General features: G+C 43.9%; 2 protein-coding genes across 4 annotated transcripts in view; one reads left to right on the top strand and one right to left on the bottom strand.

The window, feature by feature from the left end:
* The window catches only part of XRN2 (5'-3' exoribonuclease 2), a 79,753-nt gene extending 73,928 nt beyond the window's left edge, over positions 1 to 5,825 (top strand). For all 3 annotated transcript variants that reach the window (XM_029220120.1, XM_029220121.1, XM_029220122.1), the window contains exons 29-30: positions 2,800 to 2,938; positions 5,272 to 5,825. In XM_029220120.1, coding sequence (XP_029075953.1) covers positions 2,800 to 2,938; positions 5,272 to 5,337 — 205 coding nt within the window. In that variant the 3' untranslated portion in view covers positions 5,338 to 5,825. The remainder of the gene's footprint in view (positions 1 to 2,799; positions 2,939 to 5,271) is intronic.
* A 6,317-nt stretch (positions 5,826 to 12,142) lies between these two features.
* On the bottom strand, positions 12,143 to 13,525 carry NKX2-4 (NK2 homeobox 4). Its single transcript, XM_029219272.1, has 2 exons — positions 13,066 to 13,525; positions 12,143 to 12,750 (listed from the first exon to the last, which is right to left on the bottom strand). Exons 1-2 carry the CDS (start codon positions 13,511 to 13,513, stop codon positions 12,143 to 12,145), a joined length of 1,056 nt encoding a protein of 351 aa, XP_029075105.1. The 5' UTR covers positions 13,514 to 13,525.
* Between the last annotated feature and the right edge of the window lie 554 nt (positions 13,526 to 14,079).

The raw sequence follows: 14,079 nt of genomic DNA, 5'->3' as shown, positions 1-14,079 counted from the left end.
AGTGTACTTTTTTTTTTTAATAAACTACACTGTTTCTTGAATTAATTCCTACTTTGAAATAGTATATATAATTCATATATTCATTTCACTTAAAAATACACTGGGCGCATCCCTGCCCCCACCTTCTTCTCCCCACACAGAGACAACCTAGCAATCATTGTGTTGATGGTGAGTGAGGTCCAGCATGTGCCTCCTCCTCACCTGAGTTTCTGCCCTGTTGTCTGTGTCTTTGCCGGCGGAGCATTCTCTTTTCTGGCTGTATGCAAGGTTTTTTATCCATTTAGTTTTTAACTTAAATGGGTGCTAAGCTCAAACCTGATTTGCCACATACACACAGACACACAAACACACAGACACACACACACACACAGACACACACACATACACATAAAGATACCCCAGTGGTAGTATGTAGTTATGTCACATTACCAGCTACTTTCCAGAGCAGTAATTTAGAAACTTAAGAATATTGTTGCCATTCACGATGCCAAATGCCTCAGTTAAGTTGCCTCAATCAATGGCTACTGATTTTTAAAAGTTAAAATGTGTCAGCCTCAGCGCTTCCATCCCAGATTTAAAATGTATTTTCCAGGGTAAATTTCAGTTTGTAAGTATTTGCAAACTAATATAATTAGTACAGTGTAGAAAAATGATAAACTTGTGTAAAATAAAGGCCTTTCTGCCACTTACAAGCAAAAAAGAGAGTAGTACATGTCCCTCTTACTTGCTCTTTCCATTTAATTTTAATTAAATTATTTTTATAAACATTATTTTTGTCAAAAACAGTTCAAGTAATCATTTCAAACAAAAAGGAGAACTTTGTGCTTTTAAATTGTGGCTTTGTTCCTAACCTATTTTTAAATCATAAAATAATGTAAAATTGCATTTATAATGTATTTTATCCATACCAGCAGATTTTCCTGAAACTCAGTTGAGTGAGTTTTAGCATTATAAAACTGTAAAGAAAAAATGATCACAGTTAATACAATGTGTGAGTGGCACTTAACGCAAGTGGGTTTTGCATGCTCAGTTTTGATGAGCCTCCTTGGTCACAGCACAAACCTCAACCCCTCAGTCCTGCAGAGGGTGGAAGAGACCATATGTTCTCTACATATGGAGCTGTTCTTGCTAAATAGATGAGGCCTTCTCACTAAAATATAGTTGTATTAATGAATCCAAAAAATAATTAAAAGCCCTGAATATATGCATATTCTTTCTGAGGTACAGATTTTTCATTTTATTTTGACTCACAGAAAATTATATTATTAGAGTCCTGATTTCACCACGAACTGTGAAGAATAGCATTGGCCTTTCTAGAGTTCTTAAAAGAGCTGTTCTTAGAGCCATCACACAAAAATAATTATCTTTGGTGTTTGAAAAAAAACAAAACAAAACAGGCAAGCTCCAAGTGAAGGGAGGAGAGTGGGGGGTAGAGAGGATGGATTCAAGCTTGAATAGCTGTGAGAAGAATGCATTACCCAGTGAGCCCAGCTTTGGGCTTTTCCCCCTAAGACCTAGGAAGTGAAATTCATAAGCTATCAGTTATAGCTAATACCAGCTAGTCAGTGCTTTAGCAAATTTAAAGTTTGCTTATAATTCCTCCCAACATCTGTAATGGCCCCAAAGCTTCTAATGCTAAAATATACTGGAGAATTTTGCTACTGTTTATTCTTTGTAGTGACTGTTCTATAAACTGGAAGTTGAGGAAAATGCCTCAAGAAAGTTATGTCATACATGGTGATCGCTTTTAGAGGGTAATCTTTGCTACATTGTTGATGTGACAGTTTTAAATTGTTATGATTTAATACATCATACCTGTTGCTTTGTATCTGCAAAGTTAAAATAGGCACTTGAAGACAATTAAAACATTTCTTTTGACCATAATCTGGGCCAGCAAACTGGGTTATAATAGCTGTTGAATCTGTGTTCCCATGTAAACTGTACACCAAATGCCAGTCAGCCCATGCCAATTAGTGCTCACGTTGCTAGGTCACCGTGGTCAATTGAAAGCTGCATCAATAGAACTTGAAAAGGTTTCCTCCTGATCAGACCTTCTGACATATTGAGCAGAATAATGGATGGGAAAAAACAGCCAAGTCCCCTACCCTAGATTCAAAATACTCAGCAGTAAGAATTCATTTGCAGTGTGCAATTAACTAGAAAGAATGGACTCCAAGAACCAGCCTGGACATTTTTTAAAATAAAGCCTCATTCTCCTGTCTTGTACATGTTTACTCTTTGGATAGCATCTTATTATTATTATTTTTTTTTTTGCGGTACACGGGCCTCCCACTGTTGTGGCCTCTCCCGTTGCGGAGCACAGGCTCCGGACGCGCAGGCTCAGCGGCCATGGCTCACGGGCCCAGCCGCTCCGCGGCATGTGGGATCTTCCCGGACCGGGGCATGAACCCGCGTCCCCTGCATCGGCCGGCGGACTCTCAACCACTGCGCCACCAGGGAAGCCCTGGATAGCATCTTAAAATGTAGCCAACTTGGTGATCTTGGGCCCAAAACTTTAAGTGACTAAAAAGGAAACTTGACAGTTGAAGGTGAACAAAATTTTTTTTAAGTCAGACCTTTCTGATTCGATTGAGTTTAAACATCCTTTTAAATAAATGCTGATACTTCCTGAAACATGTTAAAACAACACTCACTGTGAGGGACATAAAGGCCACTCTGATACTACATATCCCCTACGACAAATCCAGGCAGATTGGATTCTCCTCAGATTTGGAGATGATGATACCTGCCAGATTTTAGGCTTCTGACTTTTAATGCAAACATGATGCTTTTCCACAGAGGCGTTGGGGCCGAACCTCTGCTGCCATGGAACCGGATGCTCCAAACCCCAAACGCAGCCTTCCAGCCAAACCAGTACCAGATGCTCGCCGGGCCGGGCGGTTATGCACCCAGACGTGATGATCGCGGCGGGAGACAGGTGATGCAGCGGGGACTGTGGCATGGAAAGCTTACTGCTCACTTTGAATGGAACCATGCCTCTTGGGACTCCATGGTTTGTTTTGGTTTTGGTTTCCTTAAACATCTGTGGATAAGTTACTGATAGAGTAGCTCAGTCGAACTTGGATCCCTCATTAAAAATGTATACGGGGTGAGTATCTGCCTCACTAAATAGGTTATCCTTTGATGACGCTGAAGAATTTTCAGACCAAAAGCCCCTTTAATCACAGCAATCTGATATTTAGCACAAATATGGTCTGTCACCAAAACATGTTTATCCTTAGGGTATTGCTTTTTAGTTTCATAGAAACTAGATCTCTCAAAATAAATGGTAATGTTCTAGAAGCTGAAAGTAATATTTCACCTTTTCAGCTGTTATCTTTATTCCTCTTGGGAGTTTTCTGTCTTGATTCATCTGTTCTCTATCTTCATGGAAAGAAACCTTTCCTATCTAATTTCCCACTTTTTTTTTAAACTAAATTTAAACAGCTATACATTGAGTGAGTATAGTAATTCCTAGACAAATTCAGTAAATGTAAGCTTTATTTCCTTCTCTTTATAGCATCCACTTTTAGCAACATTTAAGCCTGAGGTCTGTTTGCCTCAGTCTGTTTGTCCCCCAGCCATTTGACACCCTGGCCAGTATTTACATGCTCTTTAATCAAACGCTTGCCAGAGAACAGGATCTGAATGCCGTGATTCAGAGTGTGTGCTATTCCTGGAGTTGGCACCTGTGGTGATGTGAAGTGGTTTTTAAATTGCTTACCTGGTGTCGCCTACAGCCTTTTGCAGTGCTTCGAATATTAATTTTCTAACTCAGGTTCTTGCCATGTGTCCCTTTGTTCTGCCAGCTGAGAAAAATCTTCTGCCAGCTAAGAAAAATCTTTTTTTTCCACGCTTTTTTGGTGTATTCTTACAAGTCTCAGTTCACTTTACAAGAAAGTAATCATCTTGTCTTTTGAGAGAATTTTGTTACAGTTCTTTAGAATCAATTTGTAGAATATGACTTTGCATACTCTCAGCCCGAGATCTCTACAGATGCTATTGGTAGGTTCCATAGATTGAGACTATTTATGCTGCTAGTGTCGAGGGGACACTGGGCCACCTAAATGATGAATATTTTTGAAAGGAAGGCACACTTGCAACTAGAAGAAGTTCTGGAAGAAGTTTAGTCCAGTCACCTCATTTTTCCAAGTCAGGAGTCGAAAGCTTAACCCTCCTGCCTCTGGGTTGGGCAGCAGAGCTGGGGACGCCTGTGACTTCGGACCCCAGTTCAGCACCTCCCCTGCCTCCTTTAGGGGAGCCCGTCCCTTTAAAGGAGCTTTCTGCTGTTACACGAGGTAAAATTCTTATTCGCTTAGGAGATGCAAACTGGTTGTACATTATAATTCTTTTAGGACCTTTTGGAAATACATTTCTTTCTTAAGTCTTTTTTCTGTGGAGATTTTTTTTTTAATTAAATCAGAATTTTGAAGCGCTATTAAATTGTAGACGTTTATTGTTAAAAGCAGTAAAATTATGACTTCATTATATTTTTAGTGGAGTTTATACGACTAAACAAGTCCTTAGCCTACATTATGACCTTGAAGGACTACACATATTCATGTTATAATTTAAACTGGTGAAGCGCTCTGAGTGGCAACATGGGGAAGGGGGTCCATTTCAGAATCCTCCGTAGAAAGGGAATTGTGATGGGAGACACGTCACATTTACCTTCAGGTTGTACAGAAATGTTATTTGCAAGCATATTAGGAACTGTTATGAATATTGCCAGTAATTGATTATGTAATAACCTAATGTGGTACACTATTATTTAGCTAAACAAACAAAAAACCCTAAAATTAATAGTTCATTAGGCCTCAGCTGATGCAGCAAGCGCCTGCCTTTGTTAAGCAAAACGACTTTCCTAGTATATAATACGTGTGTGTGAAGATGATGTGGGCACCTTACCACAGTGTGGCTTGAATTACGAGCTGGGGAGGGGGTGGTAGGGAGAATTGAGAATGACAAGTGTTTTACACAGGACACTTAACTATCCTTCATTTGTGTGCATTTTAAGGAATTTCTCAAGCGCTTGTTAAGGCTTGTTTGGTTAGTTATCAGTGATAGCATTTATGCTGATGTCCCACTTTGCATGCAGCTTTCTATGAAGCTGCAGACCAAAAGCACCAGTTTAAGGAGACCTTCCATGTGATATACTTGTAAGACATATTCACCTTCTTTATAGTGTGTTTTTCCACAGAGAAGTAAGATTAGTTTCTTTGCAGGAGTGTTAATCCAGAAGATAAACTCTCTCTTTTGCTCTTTTTTCAGGGATATCCCAGAGAAGGAAGGAAATACCCTTTGCCACCACCTTCAGGAAGATACAGTTGGAATTAGGCTTTTGTAAAGCTTTCCCAAATCCTTTCATCATTCTACAGTTTTATGCTATTTGTGGAAAGATTTCTTTCTCAAGTAGTAGTTTTTAATAAAACTACAGTACTTTGTGTATTTCTTTTAACTGTGTATATTTCTACTGATCCGATCTCACTGTTTTATGTTGCTTTCCAAAGATGTGTGTTGCATAATACAGTGGATCTGAATTTATTATTGCTTGTAAAACACATTTGATGGAACAGGAATACTGGTTTTTCATTATGTTCAAAAATCAAACCAGCTGTGGATTTCAAAACACAGTGGTATTCTAGATCATCTAAGATCCATGCTGATTTTTAATGCACAATTAGGTATGAACTCTTGAGCTGGAACTCTCAGCTAACTAGAGTGTATATTGTTCAGTATTTCTTTGGGAACATTTCATTAATGTACTTGTCATATGGAAATTTCTGGACTTTAGTAAAAAAAAAAAAAAAAAAAAAACTTAAAACCCTGGTCTCTTGTTTTTCTTTTACAGTATTTAAACTTTGAAAATCTTGGCCAAGCATGTGTTTTTTTTGTTGTTTTTAATTTTTTATTTTTTTTTGCGGTACACGGGCCTCTCACTGTTGTGGCCTCTCCCGTTGTGGAGCACAGGCTCCGGACGCGCAGGCTCAGCGGCCATGGCTCACGGGCCCAGCCGCTCCGCGGCATGTGGGATCTTCCCGGACCGGGGCACGAACCCGTGTCCCCTGCATCGGCAGGCGGACTCTCAACACTGCGCCACCAGGGAAGCCCTTTTTGTTGTTCTTTAATCAGTATATCAGACAATAATTTATTTCTACAATTAGATGTCAAAAGAAAATCAGTGAAGAAGTAGATTTTAAGAGGATATGGTCAGCAAGACAACCCAACCAACCCATGTATGTGTCTGCTACTGATTTGGCAAATTATAAAATCTTCATGAGAATAAATTATTTACATTTTACAAATTTCATTTAGATTTATACTGCAGTTTTAAGGACTGGTTTTAAATCTCTAAGAAAAGTTGAAAAATTCCGGGGAGTGGTGATGAGTGAAATAGGTGAGAGGGATTGAGGTACAAACTTCCAGTTACAAAATAAATGAGTCATGGGATGGAATGTACAACATGGGGAATATAATCAATAATATTATTTTTGTGTGGTGACAGATGGTAACGACTTATTGTGGTGATCATTTCGTAATGTATAGAAATATCGAATCATTATATGCACCTGGAAGTAACACAGTGGTGTAGGTCAGTTGTACTTAAGTTGAAAAAACACTACACAGAACCCAATGGGAGGGCAGAAAGAAAGAAAGAAGAAAGAAAACTTAAAAAGTTTAATTCCTAGCTAAATTGCCTATGTTCCTTGGCAGGTTTTTGCATTATTTCACAATAGATTCCAATTTGTACTTAACTTTTTCTTGCTACTAAGCACACTATAATTCCTTACATTTACGCTTGCAGTTCACGTGCAGCACTTCCATATGCATTTTCCTTGCCACAACCAACCCAGACACACGTATGAAGACTTGCTGCCTTGTTTCCACCTTTCCATTGTAGCCTCAGATTGTAAAGTAAGGTTTCTGTCTGACTTTCTGACCTCGGACATTTTTGCTTTAGTATTCTACAAAGGCACACTTGTTAATCTTAAATCTATTCAGAAAAAGTCCCACCTTAAACCTTGGACAGGAAGGTACTTTGAAGCTATTGAGTTCATTGCTGATGGGTGAATAGAGCAGGGTCCTTTATTGTTGAGGTAAAGAGTCTCTCTGCTGAGAATTAACACAACCATTATATATTACTTCACAATACGTTAAAGTGGGAATAATACCTTCTGTTAGATTTCTCTGTCTTCCAAATACTGAAAATGTATAGCGCCTAAATCAGTATTGCATACTCCAAAGGAGCCCACATACATGTCTGTCTTAGTGTACAGAGCTTCGTAAGTACACCATACCCACACTTCTGCAGAACCTGTATTTTCTCAAATCTTTAATTTTGGTCTAGTTTTTGTTTTAAGCTATCATGAGCGTGTCTAAAATAACTTTCTGATTTGGCTCTTTCACCATTACAAACAAGTTTGAAAATTAATGTTTAAAGTGTTCTGAAGACACCTAAGCAAAAAGCCTGATGGAAAAATTAAGCCGGCTAGAGTCCCACTAGCGGGTGGTGAGACCTCGCTTCCTTCCCTCTCCTTACTCTGCATCTCTTTCTAACTTGCCCCCACGTTTGAATCTCCCAGAAAAACGCCCTGTTATTTCAACAAGTACACGCTTTTTAGAACTTTAAATGGCATGTTTAAAGCTATAACTATCCCCTCCATATTCGGGTGTAAAGTCAACGGGTCAATTTTATGTAATTAGCTCCACTGTAGTACGTTTACGTAGGGCCAAGTTTTTTCAGGGTCTCATTAAAGATTTGTAAGAATCTTAGAACCTGGAAACAGCCCGACTTCATCGCGGCGCTAAGAGCCCATGGTGAGCAGCTGTCTTCCCTGTAGGGTCCAGTGAGGCAAAGCCTTAGAGCCCACGGCCATCCATCGGAAGCGCTGTCCGGCCGCCGTGCAGCGTCGGGGAGGCAGGCGGGGAGATGACCGGCAGGCAGAGTCCGAGCCAGGGCCGGCCGGGCGGGCTCGGGGGGCGCTCGGCGGGGGCGGGGACGCCCGCGGCCCCGAGGCTCGGGGGACCCGGCATCCTGGCCCGGATCCCCGGCCGGACCCCGCGCCGCAGCTTCCCCTACAGCCCAGCGTCGTCTCAGCTCCGCACGCGTTCGAATACCGGGACCTGGAAGGAAAGAGCGGAAAGGGTCCTCTCCCGAGGCTGCTGATTTAAGTTCCAAGCCTGAACGTAAGCGAATTTCGCTTTGCTTCCAAATTAGAATGTAGACATTCTCCGAAGTCACCTGGACGCCCGGTTCACAGGCGGCTTGCGGCCCCGGCTGCATCCCGCTCGTCGGCGCCGCTTCCCGCCCCCAGGGCGGCCTGGAGCCGACCCACCGGACGCGTGCCCGCGAGCGACGGCTCTGCTACTTCTAACCGGGAAAAAAGTAAAACTAATGAAGTAGCAAACGCCCCACTCGGGGTGAAGTGAATGCCTGCGTTGCTTGTTGTCTGACACCGTATACATGCACGAGGGCCAAAGAGGAACATGCTTTAATTTGTGTGTGTGAAATGGGAATGGAGCTATTCACTACTCCAAAATAGCTTGCACAACTTAGACTTGTGCAAATTCGTGGTTAAACTTTTATTGGAAATCATTTAAGCAACTACTGAAATAAGAGGTTACATGGAATTTAGAAACTGAAATAAAAGGCATTTCATTCAACTGCAGGTAAACATTCTAAAGCAAAGACAAATGAAACCAAAACACCTCTTTCAGAAGCTTCCATTTAAGCTTACCTCCAGGCTTAAAAGTAATGACATAAAATGATCTTAAAATCACAAAGTTATCTTAATACTTACTGGAGAGAGCGAATTCCTGACTTCAAGTCTTCTTTGAATCTTGTCCAGATGCTCACCAATTCTCACTAGCAAAAGTCTATTTATTTAGTTCAGTTTTAATAAAATGTATCCTACTGCCCTGTCTCATTGTATTTGGGCATGGCAAGTAGCAGTTGTTTTTAAAAACTGGACTAGTAATTAACATACAGGGTTTTATCCACACGTTAGTGTTATATTAAACAGTTGGGCAGTATCATTCATGCTTTGAACTACATCTGAAATTTATACTGCCACTACACAGTGCACCATCTGATGCACAAATTCATAGCTAAAAATCCAGTCGATGGGTCTTTATGTGACTATGGTTCACCAATTTATTCTAAAAGTTTATACATCATCAGTATTCAATGCAGCTAACAAAGCAAGTCTTTGGAAGTTGCTTGCATTTAGTGAACAGGATTGAGTCTCTGATTTGCTTTAAATTGAAAGTAAACAGTCGATAGCAGAATGGAGTTTGAACACAACATCTGTGTTGATAAAAATCTGATTGACTTACTTGTTCCGACCATTAGGTTTTAGTTCTAAGCAAAGCCTTAAATAGAAGACAACTGGGTTACACACACCATCCCCCCTTCCATATACAAAACACCCTTCCTGTATCCTTCAACACTGCGCTCACACACACATACACACACACACCCCGCTTCAATTTACATCCCAACACAGATTTCAGAACAGTACCTGCAATCCCTGCCGTTCCTCTCTGCAACTTTGATTCTGGATCTTGGTTTCTGTGCCTCAATTGGAAAAGATACGTTAGAATGCTGTAAAACTCCAAAACATTTAGGAAAGTGTCACATCTGCAGTTAGCATTTCTGAAACCGAGTTTTACCGTGGCCTCTGCTAAACTTTGGAGGGGCTTTGTTCCACTTAGACCCTGCGCCAGCCCTCCCTCTTGGTCGTGAAGACACTTATCCTCCTCTTCAGTTAATGAGTTTCACCTAGTCTGGCCGTTTGTGTTTTTATAAAAGATCTGCAAAGCATTAATTGCAAAAGAAGAAAAAAGCTCTTGTTTTGCATTAATCAGAATGTGGAATTCTATAATAAAAACATTTTCTATTTTAATGTTTCAAAATCAAACCTTGTCCTAATTTCAGGATGTGCACACATAAACTCAGTAAGTTTCTGGGTATAGAATGTTAAGCCCTCTGCAGCAATTACTTCTGGCTTGGGTCCTTTACTGTTTAAAGGAACATTGAAAGGAAAAAGATATGCCTGTACCAAATACACTTTCAGAAAATATTGTATAAAGAAGGCTGTTTCTTCTTAATGGTCTTTTTGATAGAGAGTTCACTTAGTCTAAGGGATTTTTTGTTCCAGAAATTAGCAAGGAAAAAACTGTCCATGAAGATTTATTTTCTTTAAATATGTTACTTGGACCCCTTAGTCCATAAGCTATTCTTGCTTTTGTTAAGTATTGGGCTGTAAAAAAAAAAAAAAAAAAATTACAAACCATGTGAACTTTTAGAACATGTTTTCTAGAAGTAAAATTTCAGAATTTGAAGGAATCCGATCAATATAAACAAGCATTTTGAAATGTGGCACATCAGTAATAGTCATGCTAGCTTGGCTAATATTTTGAAAGTCAATTTTATTAGTATGCAAAAACCCAAACTGGGAAAATTTCCTTCAGGTGCATTGCACCATTGTCATACTATTTTTTTGCTTATTTTTTTATGTAAAATGTTTTAAAAATCAGTTATCATTTTACAAAAATGCATTCACAGCCCCTTGATAAAGGCTGATCCACTTGCTTCTTTAGTGTTTTGGGTTTTGTTTTTTCTCTTTGTGGAAGGAACTGGAGTTTTTAATTACTATTATTATTATTCACTATATAAAATACATTTAGAGAAAGTGCAACTTTTAAAACACTTTCTTAAAGAATGCACTTTGCACATTCAGAAAAACACCCAAACAGTGAAGTTAAATGTTTCGCTTCAAACTATAATTCTAAAACTTCAAATGTAGAAGAGCGTTAAGGTCTCTGGTAGATGTTTTGGTCATTATAAATCACGTTTTATCCATGTTAACGTCTTTAATTTTTCTTCATTTCATAAGCTCACGTTCTTCAGCTTTTTAGTATTTTTACTCCGCTACCAGTTCTTTAAATCATGAGTCAACTGAGCTGTGTTGTCACATCATGCCAAGTAGTGTTAAAAAAAAAACCTATACAACTTAGTGAAAAATAAATGACCATTTGACTCTTACCAAAAAAAAAGTACTTAAGGTTCTTTTAAGTTATATTTAAATATCCTTTTGAAACACAGGAAATATAAATCATCATATTAAAGAGTAAATACATTATTTGTACAAGAAAACACCAACAAAATCGGTGTGTAACCCCTATTAAGTTCTAAATATGAGAAAATTATAAATATTTTAGTTACTTATTCTTTACATACTGATTACAATTCAGTAAATCACCTTATTCTCTTCTTGACATGCTTTCAAACAGGTTAATTAATTGATGTCTATCTTAGCAATTTTGCTTACTTGTTCTAATGTTTTATCACGGTATTCAAATTAAGATAAGCAAATACCTTAGAAAGAGTAAATAACATGTCTACAGAAAGACAGGGTGTCATTTATTTTATCCATTCATTGGGGAGACCAGTTTCCATATAAAAAGTAGCTTACAACCCTCCTTTCTTTTGATGAACTGCATATTAGGGGGAAAATCCTCTTTTAGGGTAATATACAAACACTCATTGCCAAATAATGATCAAAACATTTAAAAAACAGCATTAAATTTAAAAAGCTATCTCAATTCGTATAAGCAATATTTTGATTAAGTTTATTCCATTTCTGTAAATGGCAATAACTCCTCTGCAATAATGTTGCTATGTGCATGATCCACCTTGAGCTACAATTAAATTTACTTTCCATCAAACATTAATGAAATTGCACTTAAGGGGAAGGGGATTCGAAAATTAATCTCCCAAGGTAAGTTCCACTCCAAGAAGAATTCATTGCTAAAGCTGGGTTGGTTTTTAGAGCAACAAACACCAACGAAGTCTCCAACGTTTAAAACTCTGAGAGCTTTGGTTAGGAACGTGGTGGATATTGATTCGGCCGGCTTTTCACATAATTTAGGAACCTCTGGAAGGAGGAAATGACCACCTCAAAGCCCCCTGGCGCGATGCTCGTGATTCGATCCTGGGGCTGTCGCGTCCCCACACCCAGTAGTAAGGTTCCGCGCCCGCCCGCCTCCACGACCCGTCCGTCCGTTTGCGAGCTCCGCGTCCGCCGTCGGTCCAAGCCGACCCTCAGGCGTCACGAGGGACCCCGCCCGGCCCACGCCGTCACCACGTCCTGCCATAGAGCAGGTTGGCGCCCAGCGCGCCGCCGCCGTAGTCCCCAGTCGCCGCGTCCAGGGCCGCCAGGCCTCCCCCCGGGCCGTGCAGCGCGGGCGGGCTGGCCGACAGCTCATCCAGCTCGGGCGCGGGCGTCGGCGCGGGCGGTTGCGGGCCGGCCTGGCCGGGCGTCGGCGTGGCCGCGCCGTTCTGGCAGGGCTTGCCGTCCTTGACCAGCACGGGCACGGCCACGCGGCGCGGGGACGGCGGCGGCGGGCCCAGGCCGACCTCCTGCTGCAGCTGCTGCGCCGCCTTGTCCTTGGCCTGCCGCTTCATCTTGTACCGGTGGTTCTGGAACCAGATCTTGACCTGCGTAGGCGTCAAGTGGATCATGCTGGCCAGGTGCTCGCGTTCGGGCGCCGATAAGTACTTCTGCTGCTTGAAGCGCCGCTCCAGCTCGTAGACCTGCGCCTGCGAGAACAGCACGCGGCGCTTCCTCCGCGGCGCCGCCGCCGCCGTATGCAGTGGCGCCAGCGACTTGGCGGCGTCCGCGATGCCCGGTAGCGACCCCATGCCGGCCACGTTCACTCCCGCTGACGGCCCCATGAACCTGGAGACTGGGGAGGGCCCAAAGGGAATGCCAGTGAGCCGCCGCCCAACTCTCTTCACACCGCTGCGGCCGCGACGCCGGCGTGGCCCCGGCGGGTCCCAGGACGCCCCGCGCGCCCAGGGGCCCAGCACCCCCCGCGCGCGCAGGGTCCCAGGACGCCCCGCGCGACCCCGGCCGGGTCCCAGCGCCCCCCGCGCGCTCAGGGTCCCAGGACACCGCGCCCGCTCCGAGCCCGGTCCCAGCGCCCCCCGCGCCTCGGACTGTGGCGGGAAAAGCTCGCGCGGTCCGCTGCCCTCCGTCCCGCGTTCCCGGCCCCGCTCACTTGACGAGAAGCGCGGGTCCGGGTTGGCGCCGTACCAGCCGGTGGCCGCGGCGGCCGCGCCGCTCCGCATGCCGTCCGTGTAGGCGGGCAGTTCGCCCATGTTGCCCAGGCCGCCGTTGCAGTAGCCGCCCATGGCGCCGTGCGGGAACTGCGGGACGCCGGGCGGCATGTGGTAGGTGGCGGCCGCCGCCGCCGCCGCCGCCGCCGCCGCCGCCGCCGCGTTGTGGCCCGCCATGGCGTGCGGGGGCTGCATGCCCGCCACGGCCGCCGCTTGCGAGGAGGGCCCGGTCGGCGGCGCGCGGTAGGCGGCGGCCGCGGCCCCCAGAGGCGCCCCCAGGCCGGGCGGCGCACCGTCCATGGCGCCGCCGAACTTCTTGTAGGTCTCCTCGATGGGGCTCAGGATGTCGGACACGGAGAAGGGCGTCGTGTGCTTGGGGCTCAACGACATGGCTCGGCGGACGGCCAGGTAGGGGGGCCCGGGGCGGGCGCGGGCGGGACGCGGCGGCCGTGGGTCGCCGCCACCTGGGCCGGGGCGGCAGCGCCTGTGACCAGGAGTCGGCGGCGCGGCGAGCCCCCAGAGCTGCGGGATCTGGGGTTTATTTTAGTCCCGCGCCAGGTTTACGACAGACTCGGGGGGCGGAGCAACATCGCACACGAGCAAACAATGGTCATTGACATCTTTTTCTCTCGGCCCCCCACCTCCCCATAGTGGAGACAAAAAAGGTAAAGGGGGCAGTTGGGTGTTTCTTGAAAAGATCACTCCCCTTTGCTTTCTCCATGCTTCCCGCCTCCATCCCGGCCGTTATCCCAACCCTGGAGCACCAGAAATAGAAACTCCGAAGCCGGCGTCGAGGCTTGAAGTGAAGGATTCCGCGCCTCTGCCGATCCAGACCCCAGTTCTCCTAAAACTACTGACTTCGTAGCAAAGTCCAGTGTAATTGGGGAGGGGGGATGTGGTGCTAAGTTGAGGGGGGGATGGTGCAGGGCTCGCCTATTCGTCTCTAGCTACCAGCC

This window comes from Monodon monoceros, unplaced genomic scaffold (assembly GCF_005190385.1).
Source record: "Monodon monoceros isolate NGI ecotype Baffin Bay Population unplaced genomic scaffold, NGI_Narwhal_1 Super_Scaffold_13, whole genome shotgun sequence".
NCBI classification, from domain to species: Eukaryota; Metazoa; Chordata; class Mammalia; order Artiodactyla; family Monodontidae; genus Monodon; species Monodon monoceros.
This window is presented reverse-complemented; position numbering and strand designations above follow the sequence as displayed.